Genomic DNA, 13,530 nt, shown 5'->3' on the forward strand with positions numbered 1-13,530 from the left:
CTAAAAAGTAACATGCATGTTTTAGGGATTGGAAGAATGTTTTTCCAAAGTTGAATATGAATTTGGAGCATATATATCCATCTCTTTTGGGTTGAAATAGATTTGAAGAAATTCAGTTTTTAAATATCAGTAACAGTAGGGATTAAGATTTACACACTTAACAAATGCCAATATTGTGTTCATTTTTTTCCTCTAAGTTGTATGTTATAGAAACTTCCCAAATTCTTGTCAGTTCCTTGATCTTTTTCACTTACTCTACAACATTTATTATGTTAGGGTGATACATTTAATTGACTACTAAATGTTGTGGCAGAGACATGATGTGCCATGTCCGTCTTGGGACTTCCTATTCTTAACTCCCACATGCCCACACAACCTTTGGTAAGCTGAGAAATATAGACTTCTTGCCCAGATAAAAGGATTTTTTTCTCTTTTAGTATCAAAAGTTAGAGCATCCCTTTTACTTGAAGATTTGGAGAGGAAAAACATGTTTATTTAAAACAAGTGCACTGATACTTTGGAAAAGAATGCAAAATTTGTGTGAATTTTTCATGTTCAAATTAGAAGCCCCAAAATGAGAGCCCTTTGAGGCCATGCCCCTAGGCAAGCACAAACCCTCTCCCTCATACATATACCCCACAGATTCTAGTGTTTATTCTCCTCTATTGAGCTTTGTAGGGTATATATACAGGAAGTGCAGAGCCACTGTGCACAATAGTGGGCCTCTTGTCAGGCTACTGTCATGCAGATTGCAAGGCCAGAACACAGCAAATTCAGCCTTTTGCCACGTGGTAGTCTAGAGTGATTCTGACCTTGGAGGAGGTCGAACATATTCTGAGAGAGGCTGTTATGTGTACTTTACATTTAAATCAGTCAATCCTCACAACCAACCAATGAGCTAAATATTCTTTTTTCCTACTTCACAGATCAGAAAACTGCAGCTCAGAGAGAATTAGTATTAATATTTTACTGAAGATATAACTGGCAGAGCTGGAATTTAAACTCAGGTCTAATACTAGTGTGCTTGTTCTTTCTATTATGCCATTGCCTACTTCTCAGGCAATAATTGGTCATTTTGATTCAAAAGTCATTCATTTATTTAGCCTTTGTCAAATGATGTCACATCTTAACAAGTTTTAGTCACACATATTGATTGTGTGACTTTGGACAAGTCATTTGACTTCTGGGCACTAATATTAATAACTTGCATGCTAAATTATAATATTGAACTAGGTGGTTTCTGAGATTCCTTGGGATTCTATAGGACCTTGGGATCTTCTGAAATGTTCACCTCTTCAAATTGTGCCTCTTCCTCACTCTCTGCTGCAGCTATTGCCTTATCTGTGCCATATTTGTTTCTTAAATGGGTTACAGCCTTTCATTTATAGAATTTCAAATTTAAGGGATTCATGCTTAAATGGTAAAGTCACTTTACAAAGAGCACATGAATTTGGTTGCTTAGTTAGTGCTGCCATCTTGTGTCTACTGTTTTATGAGAAAAATTAAAATTGAGAAAAATTATGTTGAAGGATTTTTTGTTTTGTTTTTGGTGGAACTTGAAAAAATAAAACAGTCATTTGCTCTAGTGACTGATGAACCTCGGTCAGATTGAGATGATACAGTGTCAATTAAAAAAAACTTTGACCTTTGTTTATAATACTCCTTTTTTATTTATTAATCCTTTGTCAGATGTAGTGAAATCAAGATACAAAAACTAAAGTAAAGAATATTTAGGATTCAGGCTGAATGTCCAGCGGGTGCTGCCTCTGAAAAGAATAGATACACTACACTGATGGCAGGGATTTTGTGCAAAGTAGTTCAGAGGCCCTTGGGTAGACTACAGACTGTGACAAAAGGTGCAGAATCTCTGATTTGTACAGACTGGATTCGTCACAAATTTACCAGGTCAAGAATTCCGGATAAAGTGTTTCAGCCTTCACCTGAAGATCATGAAAAGTATGGTGGGGATCCACAGAACCCTCATAAACTACATATTGTTACCAGAATAAGAAGTACAAGAAGACGTCCATATTGGGAAAAAGATGTAATAAAGATGCTTGGATTACAAAAAGCACATACCCCTCAAGTTCACAAGAACATCCCTTCAGTGAATGCAAAACTGAAAGTGGTTAAACATTTGATAAGAATCAAGCCCCTGAAGTTGCCACAAGGACTTCCAACAGAAGAAAACATGTCTAATACGTGCCTCAAGAGCACTGGGGAATTAGTAGTGCAGTGGCATCTGAAACCTGTTGAGGAGGAAACAATTAAGTCCTAATGCCAGAGTAGCTCCAGATTTAAAAATGCAAGTCATTTTTATTTAAAATGATGAGAATGTTTTCATTAAAATTTGTTTTAAGTACCAGTCAAAAAAAAAAAAAAAAAGAATATTTAAGATGTAGGTATCATGAGACAGCTCATCTCAAGGTTCTGAATGATTATATTTCAAAATAGTTTTCCTTTTTTGTGTGTGTGGAGACAGGGTCACACTCTGTCATCTGGGCTAAAGTGCAGGGGCATCATCACAGCTCACTGCAACCTCAAACTCTGGGGCTCAAACGAACCCTCCTGCTTCAGCCTCCCAAGTAGCTGGGACTACAGCCATGTGCCACCATACCTGGCTAATTTTTTCTATTTTTTTGTAGAGGCGAGGTCTCGCTCTTGCTCAGGTTGGTCTCAAACTCCTGGACTCAAGTGATCCTCCCATCTTGGCCTCCCAAAGTTCTAGGATTACAGGCTGGAGCCATAATACCCAGCCTCAAAATAGTTTTTGAAGAGTTAATATTAATGTGAATTGCTCAGCTGTATTGGTGCTAGATCTCTTGGTGCTCATTATGCTGTTATTTCACCTTAAAATTGTACTGTTCTGTTGATTGCCAACAAAATTATAAAGAAAGAAGAGCTATACAGTCTTTTTAGAGTGGTTTACTTGCTATGAGGGATTCACTTGCACCAAATAAATATAAAATGAAACTGACTTTCAAGATATGACACAGAGAGAATTTTGGCATTTATCTTTCAAATGTCATTAAAAAATAGTCATTCCACCATTTATTAGACATCTTTTTTTAACAATGTGGGTTTCACTGAAAATGTTAAACGGCTTATTAAAACCTTTTGTTCTTTTGTACTTTTAAAAATCTAGAGGATGATTATTAGTCAAAATTACAGTCTTGTCTTTATTAAAGACTTGTAGCTCTGGAAGAAAACACTGGAAATCATAGTTCTAGTTTCTAAATTACTGTGGAGCATTCCATATCCCTTGGCTATTTTGTTAGGATTGTTTCTTTTGTTTTACTTTTAGGGCACTGAAAGTTATGATATATTTGATCCAAGACAGTCCATTCCAGTCCAGGAATCTACAGTGGTGACAAGGACATGGGACTCCTCCTGCCAGATTACAGATGGTACAATACAATTGACATCCTGGCTGACAACTGTGGAAAGGAACCTTGGATTATTTTATTTTATTTTTGTGGAACCCCACAAACCCAAATCCATAGGACACATCAGGTAATACTCTTTGGTCACTTCAGAAAAACACATCCCTTTTTCTTTCAAAATCATAATGTGTAAAGAGCAAGGAGCCAGAGTATTTTAAGTATCCTCCCTCCCTCCATACTCCCCCCCTTTTCAGCATTATTATTTTCAAATGAACCATTTAACTTTGGCATGGAATATAATTAAAGAAGACTTTTTATTCAGTTTAGTCTATATGTGACTTTAGAGTCATTTCTCTTTGGCTTTTTTCTTTTAACTTTTCAGACATATTTATCAATTACTAAAATATATTTAGATATTTAATTGTAAAACATTCAGGAAATGAACTTTTGGATTTTCTAAATTGATGTAGAATAAATAAGTTTCCCTGTTTTTTTCTGCCAAAGTGTTATTATAAAAATTTTCAGAAATATGGAAAAGTTGAAAGAATTTTACAGTGAATACCCATTTAACCACCCCTGGATTTTACCATTAACACTTTACCATTTACCATTCCTGCTTTAACCTATATTTGTCTATCCCTCTGTCTATGAATCCATTGCTTTTAATTTCTTTGATATATTTCAGAATAAGTTGTTCATATCAAGTTCTGGTGTTTTTTTTTTTTGTTTGTTTGTTTTTTGAGACAGAGTCTCGCTTTGTTGCCCAGGCTAGAGTGAGTGCCATGGCGTCAGCCTAGCTCACAGCAACCTCAAACTCCTGGGCTCAAGCAATCCTCCTGCTTCAGCCTCCCAAGTAGCTGGGACTACAGGCATTCGCCACCATGCCCGGCTAATTTTTTGTATATATTAGTTGACCAATTAATTTCTTTCTATTTATAGTAGAGACGGGGTCTCGCTCTTGCTCAGGCTGGTTTCGAACTCCTGACCTTGAGCAATCCGCCCGCCTCGGCCTCCCAGAGAGCTAGGATTACAGGCGTGAGCCACCGCGCCCGGCCAAGTTCTGGTGTTTTGATACATGTTCTAAAATGATAGCTATCTTTAGACTTAATCTTAATAGGACACATTCCTATTTGATATCCAATGTGAAGTTCCCAGTGTTTTTCATAAACTCACTAATGGCCTGAAATATACTGGCATCTTATGTATTAATATTGATCTGCTATAGATTACATATTCTAGAGTGTCTGATAATACATGTTATATGACCATTAAATCACATAAGTCAGAAGAGTTTTCGATGCTTTTTTCATATTGTTGAACATATTCATAGTTGTTAACCCATATTTACAACCTGGGGTTTGTATAGAATGTTATTATATTTTTAATTATTTCCTTTTGGAATTCAGGGTAATTTAAAAATTTTGGAATTTTAGAAATCCAGATGAAAGCTATGATAGGAAAATATTTTTCTCACAGGATAATACTCATAAATTTCTTTAGAGAGAAATATTTCTAATGTCATCTAACTATACACATATTACTATCCAAATGTTACTTTCCATTTCGATCTGACTACATTCTTCAGTGTTTCTTAAGAACTTTCATGAGTGATATGTGCATCAAAATCACCTTACATTCTTTTTTGTTTATTATTTTTTAAATCAGGATCTCACTATGTTGCCCAGGCTGGCCTTGAACTACTGGGTTCAAGCAGTCTTCCCCCCTCAGCATCTCAAATAGCTAGGACTTCAGGCTCCCACCACTGGCACATGCTCCTATTCTTTTTATAATTCTTTTCTCACTGTATTACAATTTTTTAAAAGTTTGAATATATCCACCACAAAGTTATATATTCTTTGAAACCAGGAATTTTTCTTCCATGTATGTATATTCAATATTATTCCTGGAACATAAAAGGTATTAGGTCAATATTGTGCAGAAACTGAATGTAAAAAATGTTTCAAACTGAATTAAACTTTTTTTTATTTTCTTTCTTGCTAAGGCTTCATTCTAAAATAACCTTTGCTGATGAGGATGTCTGATACTGTTACTATAAAAGATGAAACTGAAACAATGAAGGATTTGGAGGCAGAAATGAAAGATACAACCGGAGTTGAAAATATTATCAAATCAGAAAACTATGGAAAGATTTTGGCAGAGAAGAATGACCGTTGTATTGACAACAATATTGATTTGCAGGTAAACAGGATTTTTTCCCCTGAATATAAATACTAAATATTTCAATACATAGTTATGTTTCTTTTCATACAAAAGTCACTTTTCAAAATTCTAAAAGGGTAAGTTGACCCTTCACGACATACTCACCAGCTGGTTTTTGAATTAGCTTACTGTGAATCTTAGATCTTTGATTTGCTTATTTTATTTAATATAATTATTTTCATTTGTATGAAGCCAGTACATTTTTATTGGCTTTCTACTTTTTAATTTCACCCATTCCCTAACTACCAATGCTGTGAGAGTTGGGAATTTAACCTAAGAGCTCTTAGAGGAAAGGGAAATAGAGAGATTGAAACTGCAGAGATCTGTTGGCAAAAACAGCCTCCCGGGGATTTCTCAAATCTATCAACCTGACTGAAAAGAGGTTGGGGGATAAGAAAAAAATCACTTGATACATTTGATGATGCACATGTACAATGACTTAGAACTAACCACTGAGCACACTTTTAATTCCAAGCATAGATGAAAATTGAGTTGACCAACAGATTCAAGATAAATAAAAATGATTTCAAGTAGTAGTATTTCTAGTAGTATTCATTTCTTTGATAAGGTGTTCCAGTTATCTTTTACATCGAAATGAAGGGCTGACAGTTTTAAAACAACTTTGTTTTTAATATCTCATGATTTGTGGGTCAGGGAATGAAGCAGAGCTTGGCCAAGTAAATTTTCTGTTCAACAAAGTATTCACAGAGGTCCCTTGCCGATATTTAATTTGCCAGTGTCCTGGAGGTTCTAGGCCTGCTTTCCTCACACGTCTGGCAGCTTGGTAGGAATGGCTGGAATCTTGGGTTCAGGTGGAAGTAGGAGCACCTTTTTGTGGTTCCCCCAGCAAGGTGGGCCCAAAGTAGTCAGACTTCTTATGTGGCAGTTCAGCAGTCCCAGAGAGAATGTTCCAAGAGACCCAAACAAAGCTGCAGGGTTTCTTTTGACCTAGACTTGGAAGTTCTGGAACATCACTTCCACTGTCTTCTTTTGATGACACAAATCAATAAAGTAAGCCCAGAGGAAGGGGAATTAGATCCCACCTCTCAGTAGAAAGAATTTATAGCCACTTTTAATCTACCACAAATGTTATCCTAGAATATTATCTTTAACACAAATGTTTTATTTGGGCCTTGTGATTAAAGAATTCTATTGTTAGAGAAAATATTCTATCATTCTTTCTATATCCCAAAGACTTTGATGGGTACAAGCTAAAAATTATAGCTACACTTTTCTATGATAAGTAAAGAAAGCTCTTTTAAAGGTTATCTCATTCCTCATTCAGTCAGAAACTTTGTTTATTCCCTGTAATGTGTCAGACACTATGTTAGGCAATGATAGCAATTCCTATAGCTATAAAAAAGCATGTAAGCCTCACTGATTGAGTATAGTCTAGTGGTAATTATCTAAGAAATTGGGAGGAATAACATATATTTTCCTAGTCATTTTTAGTAATAGCACTTTTTAAAACAACAAAAAATTGCCATGCCTGTAATCAGTACACTCGGTGATGGCAGCGTGCCAACATCCTGATTGCATCAGACGAAATCAGCTAGCATTCTATTGCATTTGTCATTGAAATAATAAAAGATTTCATTTTAGCCTCTTTTCTACACCTAATGTTCATTCTCCCAGGTCATGCTTATCAACAAATGATTAACTTGGATTATTGCATTTCTTACCATATCTGTTGTGTTAACCTTGGCAATAAGCACAAGAACATTCTCATGACCACTGTCATGTCATGGCCCAGTTAATACTATAGGAAAATTTCATATGTTACCTGAATATATATTGAAAGCTTATTCTTTGTCAAGGAAATACCATAGTAAACAAAAATAGGTCTGGTCTTTGACCTCTTGTTCCATATATTAGTATGGTGACTATAAAGATTGGGAGGAGGAAAAAGAGAATATGAGAATTCATTTTATGTTAATCCATTGAGTGCTACAATCATTGGTTTTTCAAATGTTTATTAAGAATTTACTATATGTAAAAATATTGGCTCTGCTTTGAGCTTTTGAGATCCAAGGTGCCTGGCAAGGGGCATACAGTGAAAATAACTTGTACAGAAGAGGTTTAAGTAATGGAAATTGGGAATTTGAAGTAGATAAAACTGAAAAATAATATTTTCTATGTTTTCACGTAACACAAAGTTAACTGTTTTAAGCATATACAGGGAATAGAGTGTTTTGTTTAAATGTGCCTAGTTAATCCAGAGTTACTTTTTAACTTAATACAGAGTTGCCTGTTATAGCATACTACTAGACATTTCGTCTTCCTTTGCTACCTTTAAGATACTGCCTAACGGTTGTCATCTTAAATAGCAACTATTATTTTTACTCCTAAATTTGATGTATGTAACAAACAATGTTGAGAATTTTGAGTAAACTAACTTTTATTTTATTTTATAGAGTAATAAGATATTCTCTGCTTTCATCTCTCATTCTGAAAATCAGCTACCATGAATATTTTATGTCTGTTGTGTTGCAATATAGTCATATTTAAAGTGAGTTAGGAAAAGGGAAATGTTTACCTTCCAAAAGAAGCATACATTTCATCCATTTATACAAAAAACTACATATTTTTTTGCCCCAATGTGTTCACAGGAATGTATATTTAACATATATAATTTGATGAGTAAAAAAGTCATTTCTAAATGAGATGTCATAGCCTCTTTAATACTGTAAAGAAACCTTATGATTTTATATACTATCTGTTAAGGATAATATTTACATAAAAAAATGATTTCATCAAACCCAGTGAGGGAGGCCAGCAGACATTAGAAAATCTCTGGTTCCACGCAGAGATTTTCTCAAAGAGTTCCTTTGCCATTTCTTTTTCTTTTGTAAATAATGCTGGTTGTGTGGCACTCTTTCTACTTTTAAAAAAGGTTACCTGTATTTTTTATTCAAGATTTTTGTTTTGAACTATAATCTTATAGAAGTTTTAGGATTTCTTAAGAATTTCCTAATACTAATAATTCAGAGCTGATTCAAGAAATCTGTGTGCATTAGTAATTTTTCTATGGCCACACACTGTTCCTGTTGAGAATCTGGAGGTATATTTTGGACTTTATGTGATTATGAAATATTTGGAAAGTTGGGGTGGTGGGTGTCAAGTTTTTAAATCCAGAAAAATGTATTTTGTTAGACTACTAGTCTCTCTTATCTTTAAAATGGGTTTGAGAGTGTTGTTTGCTTTGATTTCATGTGTGTAACTCAACTTATGTAGCTTCTATTGTTTGATTTTTTTTTCATAGATAGATTTTTCAGATTAAATTCAGGGTAAATTATTTGTGTTGATTTTTCCAGTCATTTATTAAGTGTCCTGTGCTCTCTTTACTTATTAAAGGCTCAAATTCAAATTTTCCATTCTTTTACAATTATATCTTTATACTTGGCAAATGCTTTGTCCAGGGGTATTCATCTGTATGCATATATATATATACATATATATATATATATATATGTATAATTGAAAACATATTTTGGAACAAATGCCTTAAACCTTTGTTAACAATAGGGTGGCCAATCCAGATTGTGTTGGTAACCCTTGTTGTGGAGGAAATAAGAGAGCTGATTTTTGTTTAACAACTTGGTCTTGTGGGGCAGAGTGTATGAATAACTTCTGATATATATGAGTGAATTTTCCACACATACAATCAGTTAAAGTGTAATATGTATTTAATATATTCTCTTTCTGTAGTAAGGTCTTTGTTGATCAAGTTGAGAATCTTTCATCTTATATCCCCCAATTTAGTTCCAATGCATTTCTTTAATAGGGGATGGGGACAAAGTAAGGGACAAGAAAACAATGGCAATCTAATAAGGCTGTCAGAAAAGCTCAAGGCACAAAGTCACACTAATTCAATAATGAAGGCAGTGGGCAACAAATTCTTTAATTGATGAAACATGCAAAGAAGTTTCTTTTTAAAGGATTGAATAGGCTGACACAATGGCTTATGTCTGTAATCCTAGCACTCTGGAAATCCAAGGCGGGAGCATCAGTTGAGGTCGGGAGTTTGAGACCAGCCTGAGCAAGAGCAAAACCCTATCTCTACTAAAAATAGAAAAATTATCTGGGCATCGTGGTGCACACCTGTAATCCCAGCTACTTAGATACTTAGATGGCTGAGGCAGGAGAATTGCTTGAGCCTAGAAGTTGGAGGTGGCAGTGAGCTAGGATGATGCCACTTATACCCTAACCAGGGTAACAGAGCAAGACTCTGTTGCAAAAAAATAATGAAGAATTGAGTAAAAGTCTCTGTATATAAAATCATTCAAGTCATAATCTTGACTGTTTTCCTATTTGTCAAACAAAGATAAAAAGAGTGTAGGTAATGCACATAGTACCTAACAAATGGTAGGTGCTATAAATAGTATTACAATCATCATAATTGTAACTATTAACAATAGCACAACTTTATGGCTTCTCAAATTTGTCCATTTATTGTCATGCAAAATAGTTTTTTTCTTTAGTAATAAAATAAAAAGTAAAACTTTTTTCTTGACATAAGCTCCCATAATTTCAGTGCAATAGTTTTTGTTTCTGTCTAGTCTCTATCCTGTATGCTGTACTTTTATAATATTTAATGAGTTCAACTTTTTAAAATTTAAGTTTCACTTCCCATAGTACACTTTACTTTTTAAAATTACTTCTTTACTTTTTGAACTTGTTTCAAAAAAGAAAAATTAAAAAATAATATAAAATTATTTCTAGGATTTGGTGTCTTTTGAACTTTGATTATATGCACATATGATGGCACTTGTAAGCATGTTTTCTTTTTGTGGTACTTTACTATGACATGTATAAAGATGTTTGCCACATCTTATAGATACAGAAATGCTTTTACATACTATTTTTACTTCCTTGGATGATTTTCATGTATATATCACCAGTAGAATGGGGAGATCCTTTATCTTCACTTAATATAGGGAATAACTGTAAAGCAGATAGTCTGACTTTCTCCAGGGACTTGTCTTCAGGGTCTGAGAGGCAGGCCTTTGGATGTTTAAGTCTGTGCTTTATGGCCTAGAGGGTTAAATGATAAAAACAAATTGGTGATTTGTGTTTAGTTTGTTGGTTTGATTTTTTAAAAGTCAATTCTCCCAACTCAGAAAATATTATTTTCTATTATTTCATTAGAAATTAGCAGCTTGGCATCTGTTATTTTTACTGCCCTGACCTTAAGCTAGATATTGAACAAGTTAATTCATTATCTTCTTCCACGTAATTACCATTAATCCTTACTGTTACCTAGAGAAGTACTGAGAATTAGTAAGCTTGAATCTTAGTTGAAAGATTTCAGTCACTACAATTTATTTTCTTCATAATAATTATTAATTACAAATAAAAATAATCCCTTTTTTAAAAAATAAGTCAGATTTCCTCTTCAGTGATAGTTGATTGGTTATTTTTATGCTAACACATATATAGCTCACACAGATTGTTCAGTTCTTTTTTAGTTTTTTCCCAAAATTGTGTAGCTGGTAGCTCTGACAATGTATTAATACTAGTTTCAAACTGAAATTCTATTAAGGATGTTTTATATTCTGCACCCATTTTTTGACCTAGTTCCTGTCCTGTATATCAGTATAAAACAATATAAATTGGGAACTTTGTTCCTAAGCCTTCTAAATTCTAATTTAATTAACATCTCTCAGGACTAGTAAAGGTCTGTTAAACAAGCTGCTAAACTTTTTCTGTGACAATGAAATTCTGCTTAGGGTGAAAAGTGTGCTGTAAATAATAAAACCTATTTTTAAAATAATTATATCAAATAGAATTCCACTTAAAGCCAAATATGGCTGCCATATAGATAACAAAATTATGAAATAAAGGAAATAATAATGATGCCACTCTGGCAATTTATAGTTTACTTATGTAGTGTATTATTTTTCTATTACTTTTCTATATTCTAGTGTATTCTATTTTTCTATTGTGGCATAAAAATTACCACAAACTTAGAGACTTAAAATAACACCCATTTATCAGCTCCCAGTGGGTACAACTGAGTTCTCTGCTTTAGGTTTTATAGGGCCAAAATCAAAGGTGTCAGCCCGGCTGGGGCCCCTTTCCAAAGACTCTGGGAAAGAATTTGCTTCAAGGCTTATTCTAGTTTTTGGCAAACCTCAGTTCCTTACAGCTGTAGGTCTGAGGTCCATGTTTCCTGACTGGCTATCAGCCAAGGCCACTGTGCTCCTAGAAGCTACCCATAGTCCTCCTCTATATATGACCCCTCCATCTGTAAGGCCAACAATGATGGGTCAAGTTCTTCTCACACTTTGAATCTAACTTGCCCTTTAGCTTCTAGCCAGAGAAACCGCTCAGCTTTTATAGAGCTCACTTGATTGGGTCAGACTCACCTCAGTCTTAAGTTTTTTTGTTTGTTTGTTTGTTTTTTTTGGTTTTTTTTTGAGACAGAGTCTCACTTTGTTGCCCAGGCTAGAGTGAGTGCCGTGGCGTCAGCCTGGCTCACAGCAACCTCAATCTCCGGGGCTCAGCGATCCTACTGCCTCAGCCTCCCGAGTAGCTGGGACTACAGGCATGCACCACCATGCCCGGCTAATTTTTTTTTTTTATATATATATTTTTAGTTGGTCAATTAATTTATTTCTATTTTTGGTAGAGACGGGGTCTTGCTCAGGCTGGTTTCGAACTCCTGACCTTGAGCAATCCGCCTCGGCCTCCCAAAGTGCTAGGATTACAGGCGTGAGCCACCACGCCCGGCTAGTCTTAAGTCTTTATGTTAAGATCAACTGATTTGGGGCTTAGGCAGTACCTAGATTAGTGTCTGATTAAATAACCAGAGGATGGGAATCTTGGGAGCCATCTTTAGAATTCTGTCTACCACAAGTAGTATTTAATCCAAAATAAAAAGGGGTTTTTTGTTTTGGTTTTTTTAGAGAGGGAAGCTCGCTTTGTCACCCAGGCTGGGGTATACAGTGTTGTGATCATAGCTCAGTGCATCCTAGAACTCCTGGGCTCAAGTGATCTTCCTGCTTAAGCATCCCAAGTCACTGAGATTACCGTTGTGGGGTATCATGCCTGGCACAGAAAGGTTTTCTATGAGTGTAATGTAAAATGTACTAGACTAAGATTCTGAAGATCTCGAGTTCTGCTTGGCCATGTAATAACTGTGATCCTGGACTGTGAGGTCCTTAAGAACAGGAACTGTGTCTTATTCATCTTCATAGCCCCATTGTGTGGCACAGTGTCACGTGTGTAGCAGGAACCCAGAACTTATTAGTTAAATGAAGTTGAATTAAGATAATTTTACCTCTCTGTATCTTTCTTCATCTTTATCAAAAGCTCCTTGTAAATTAAACTCAGATAGTAAGGTAGTAGGGGGGAGGGAGGGCAAGGGCAATATACATAAGCTTAACATTTGTACCCCCATAATATGCTGAAATAAGAAAAAAACTGAGATAGTTAATGCATGTATACATCTATGAATATTCTAAACTATTACTGTAGGGACAATATACGGCATTACCATTTTATAGATTAAAAAATTAGCATCTGATATATTAAGTAATTTAATCTTATGGCTAGTACGCAGCAGTTAGGATTGCTTTTTGGACATGCTTAGTTCCTAACCTTTAACAATCTATTGCATTTATATAGTGCTTTAGGATTTACAAAGTCCCTTTTTATCTACCTTTTCACTGAATCTTTTCACCAACTGTGTGAATTAGTACAAATATTATGAACTTTATACAGATAAAAGTAAACTGAAATAATTTGACCTGGTCACCTACTAATAAGCAAAGCTAGTTCAACTTTTCTACGTATGAATACAGCATTTACTTTGCCAGTTAATCATCACTTTTATTTTAAAGACTTTTAATGGAAGGTTTTATACTATTAATACTTAGAATTGCAAGGGATTAAAGCAGGGGATGGAAGTAAATCAAATTCTTTT

General features: G+C 34.7%; 2 protein-coding genes across 6 annotated transcripts in view; both read left to right on the top strand.

The window, feature by feature from the left end:
* Positions 1-1,740: 1,740 nt before the first annotated feature.
* On the top strand, positions 1,741-2,379 carry LOC142872341 (large ribosomal subunit protein uL30m). The gene has a single exon (XM_076005492.1). It carries the CDS (start codon positions 1,793-1,795, stop codon positions 2,276-2,278), a length of 486 nt encoding a protein of 161 aa, XP_075861607.1. The 5' UTR covers positions 1,741-1,792; the 3' UTR covers positions 2,279-2,379.
* A 1,008-nt stretch (positions 2,380-3,387) lies between these two features.
* Positions 3,388-13,530, top strand: part of R3HDM1 (R3H domain containing 1) — a 119,933-nt gene continuing 109,790 nt past the window's right edge. For all 5 annotated transcript variants that reach the window (XM_076005488.1, XM_076005486.1, XM_076005487.1 and 2 more), the window contains exons 1-2: positions 3,388-3,513; positions 5,386-5,582. In XM_076005488.1, coding sequence (XP_075861603.1) covers positions 5,412-5,582 — 171 coding nt within the window. In that variant the 5' untranslated portion in view covers positions 3,388-3,513; positions 5,386-5,411. The remainder of the gene's footprint in view (positions 3,514-5,385; positions 5,583-13,530) is intronic.

The sequence above is a fragment of the Microcebus murinus genome, chromosome 8 (assembly GCF_040939455.1).
Source record: "Microcebus murinus isolate Inina chromosome 8, M.murinus_Inina_mat1.0, whole genome shotgun sequence".
NCBI lineage: Eukaryota > Metazoa > Chordata > Mammalia > Primates > Cheirogaleidae > Microcebus > Microcebus murinus.

What these genes read in the sequence shown, in the direction of transcription:
- LOC142872341 (XM_076005492.1), top strand. Translation starts at nt 1,793, where the DNA reads ATGGCAGGGATTTTGTGCAAAGTAGTTCAGAGGCCCTTGGGTAGACTA.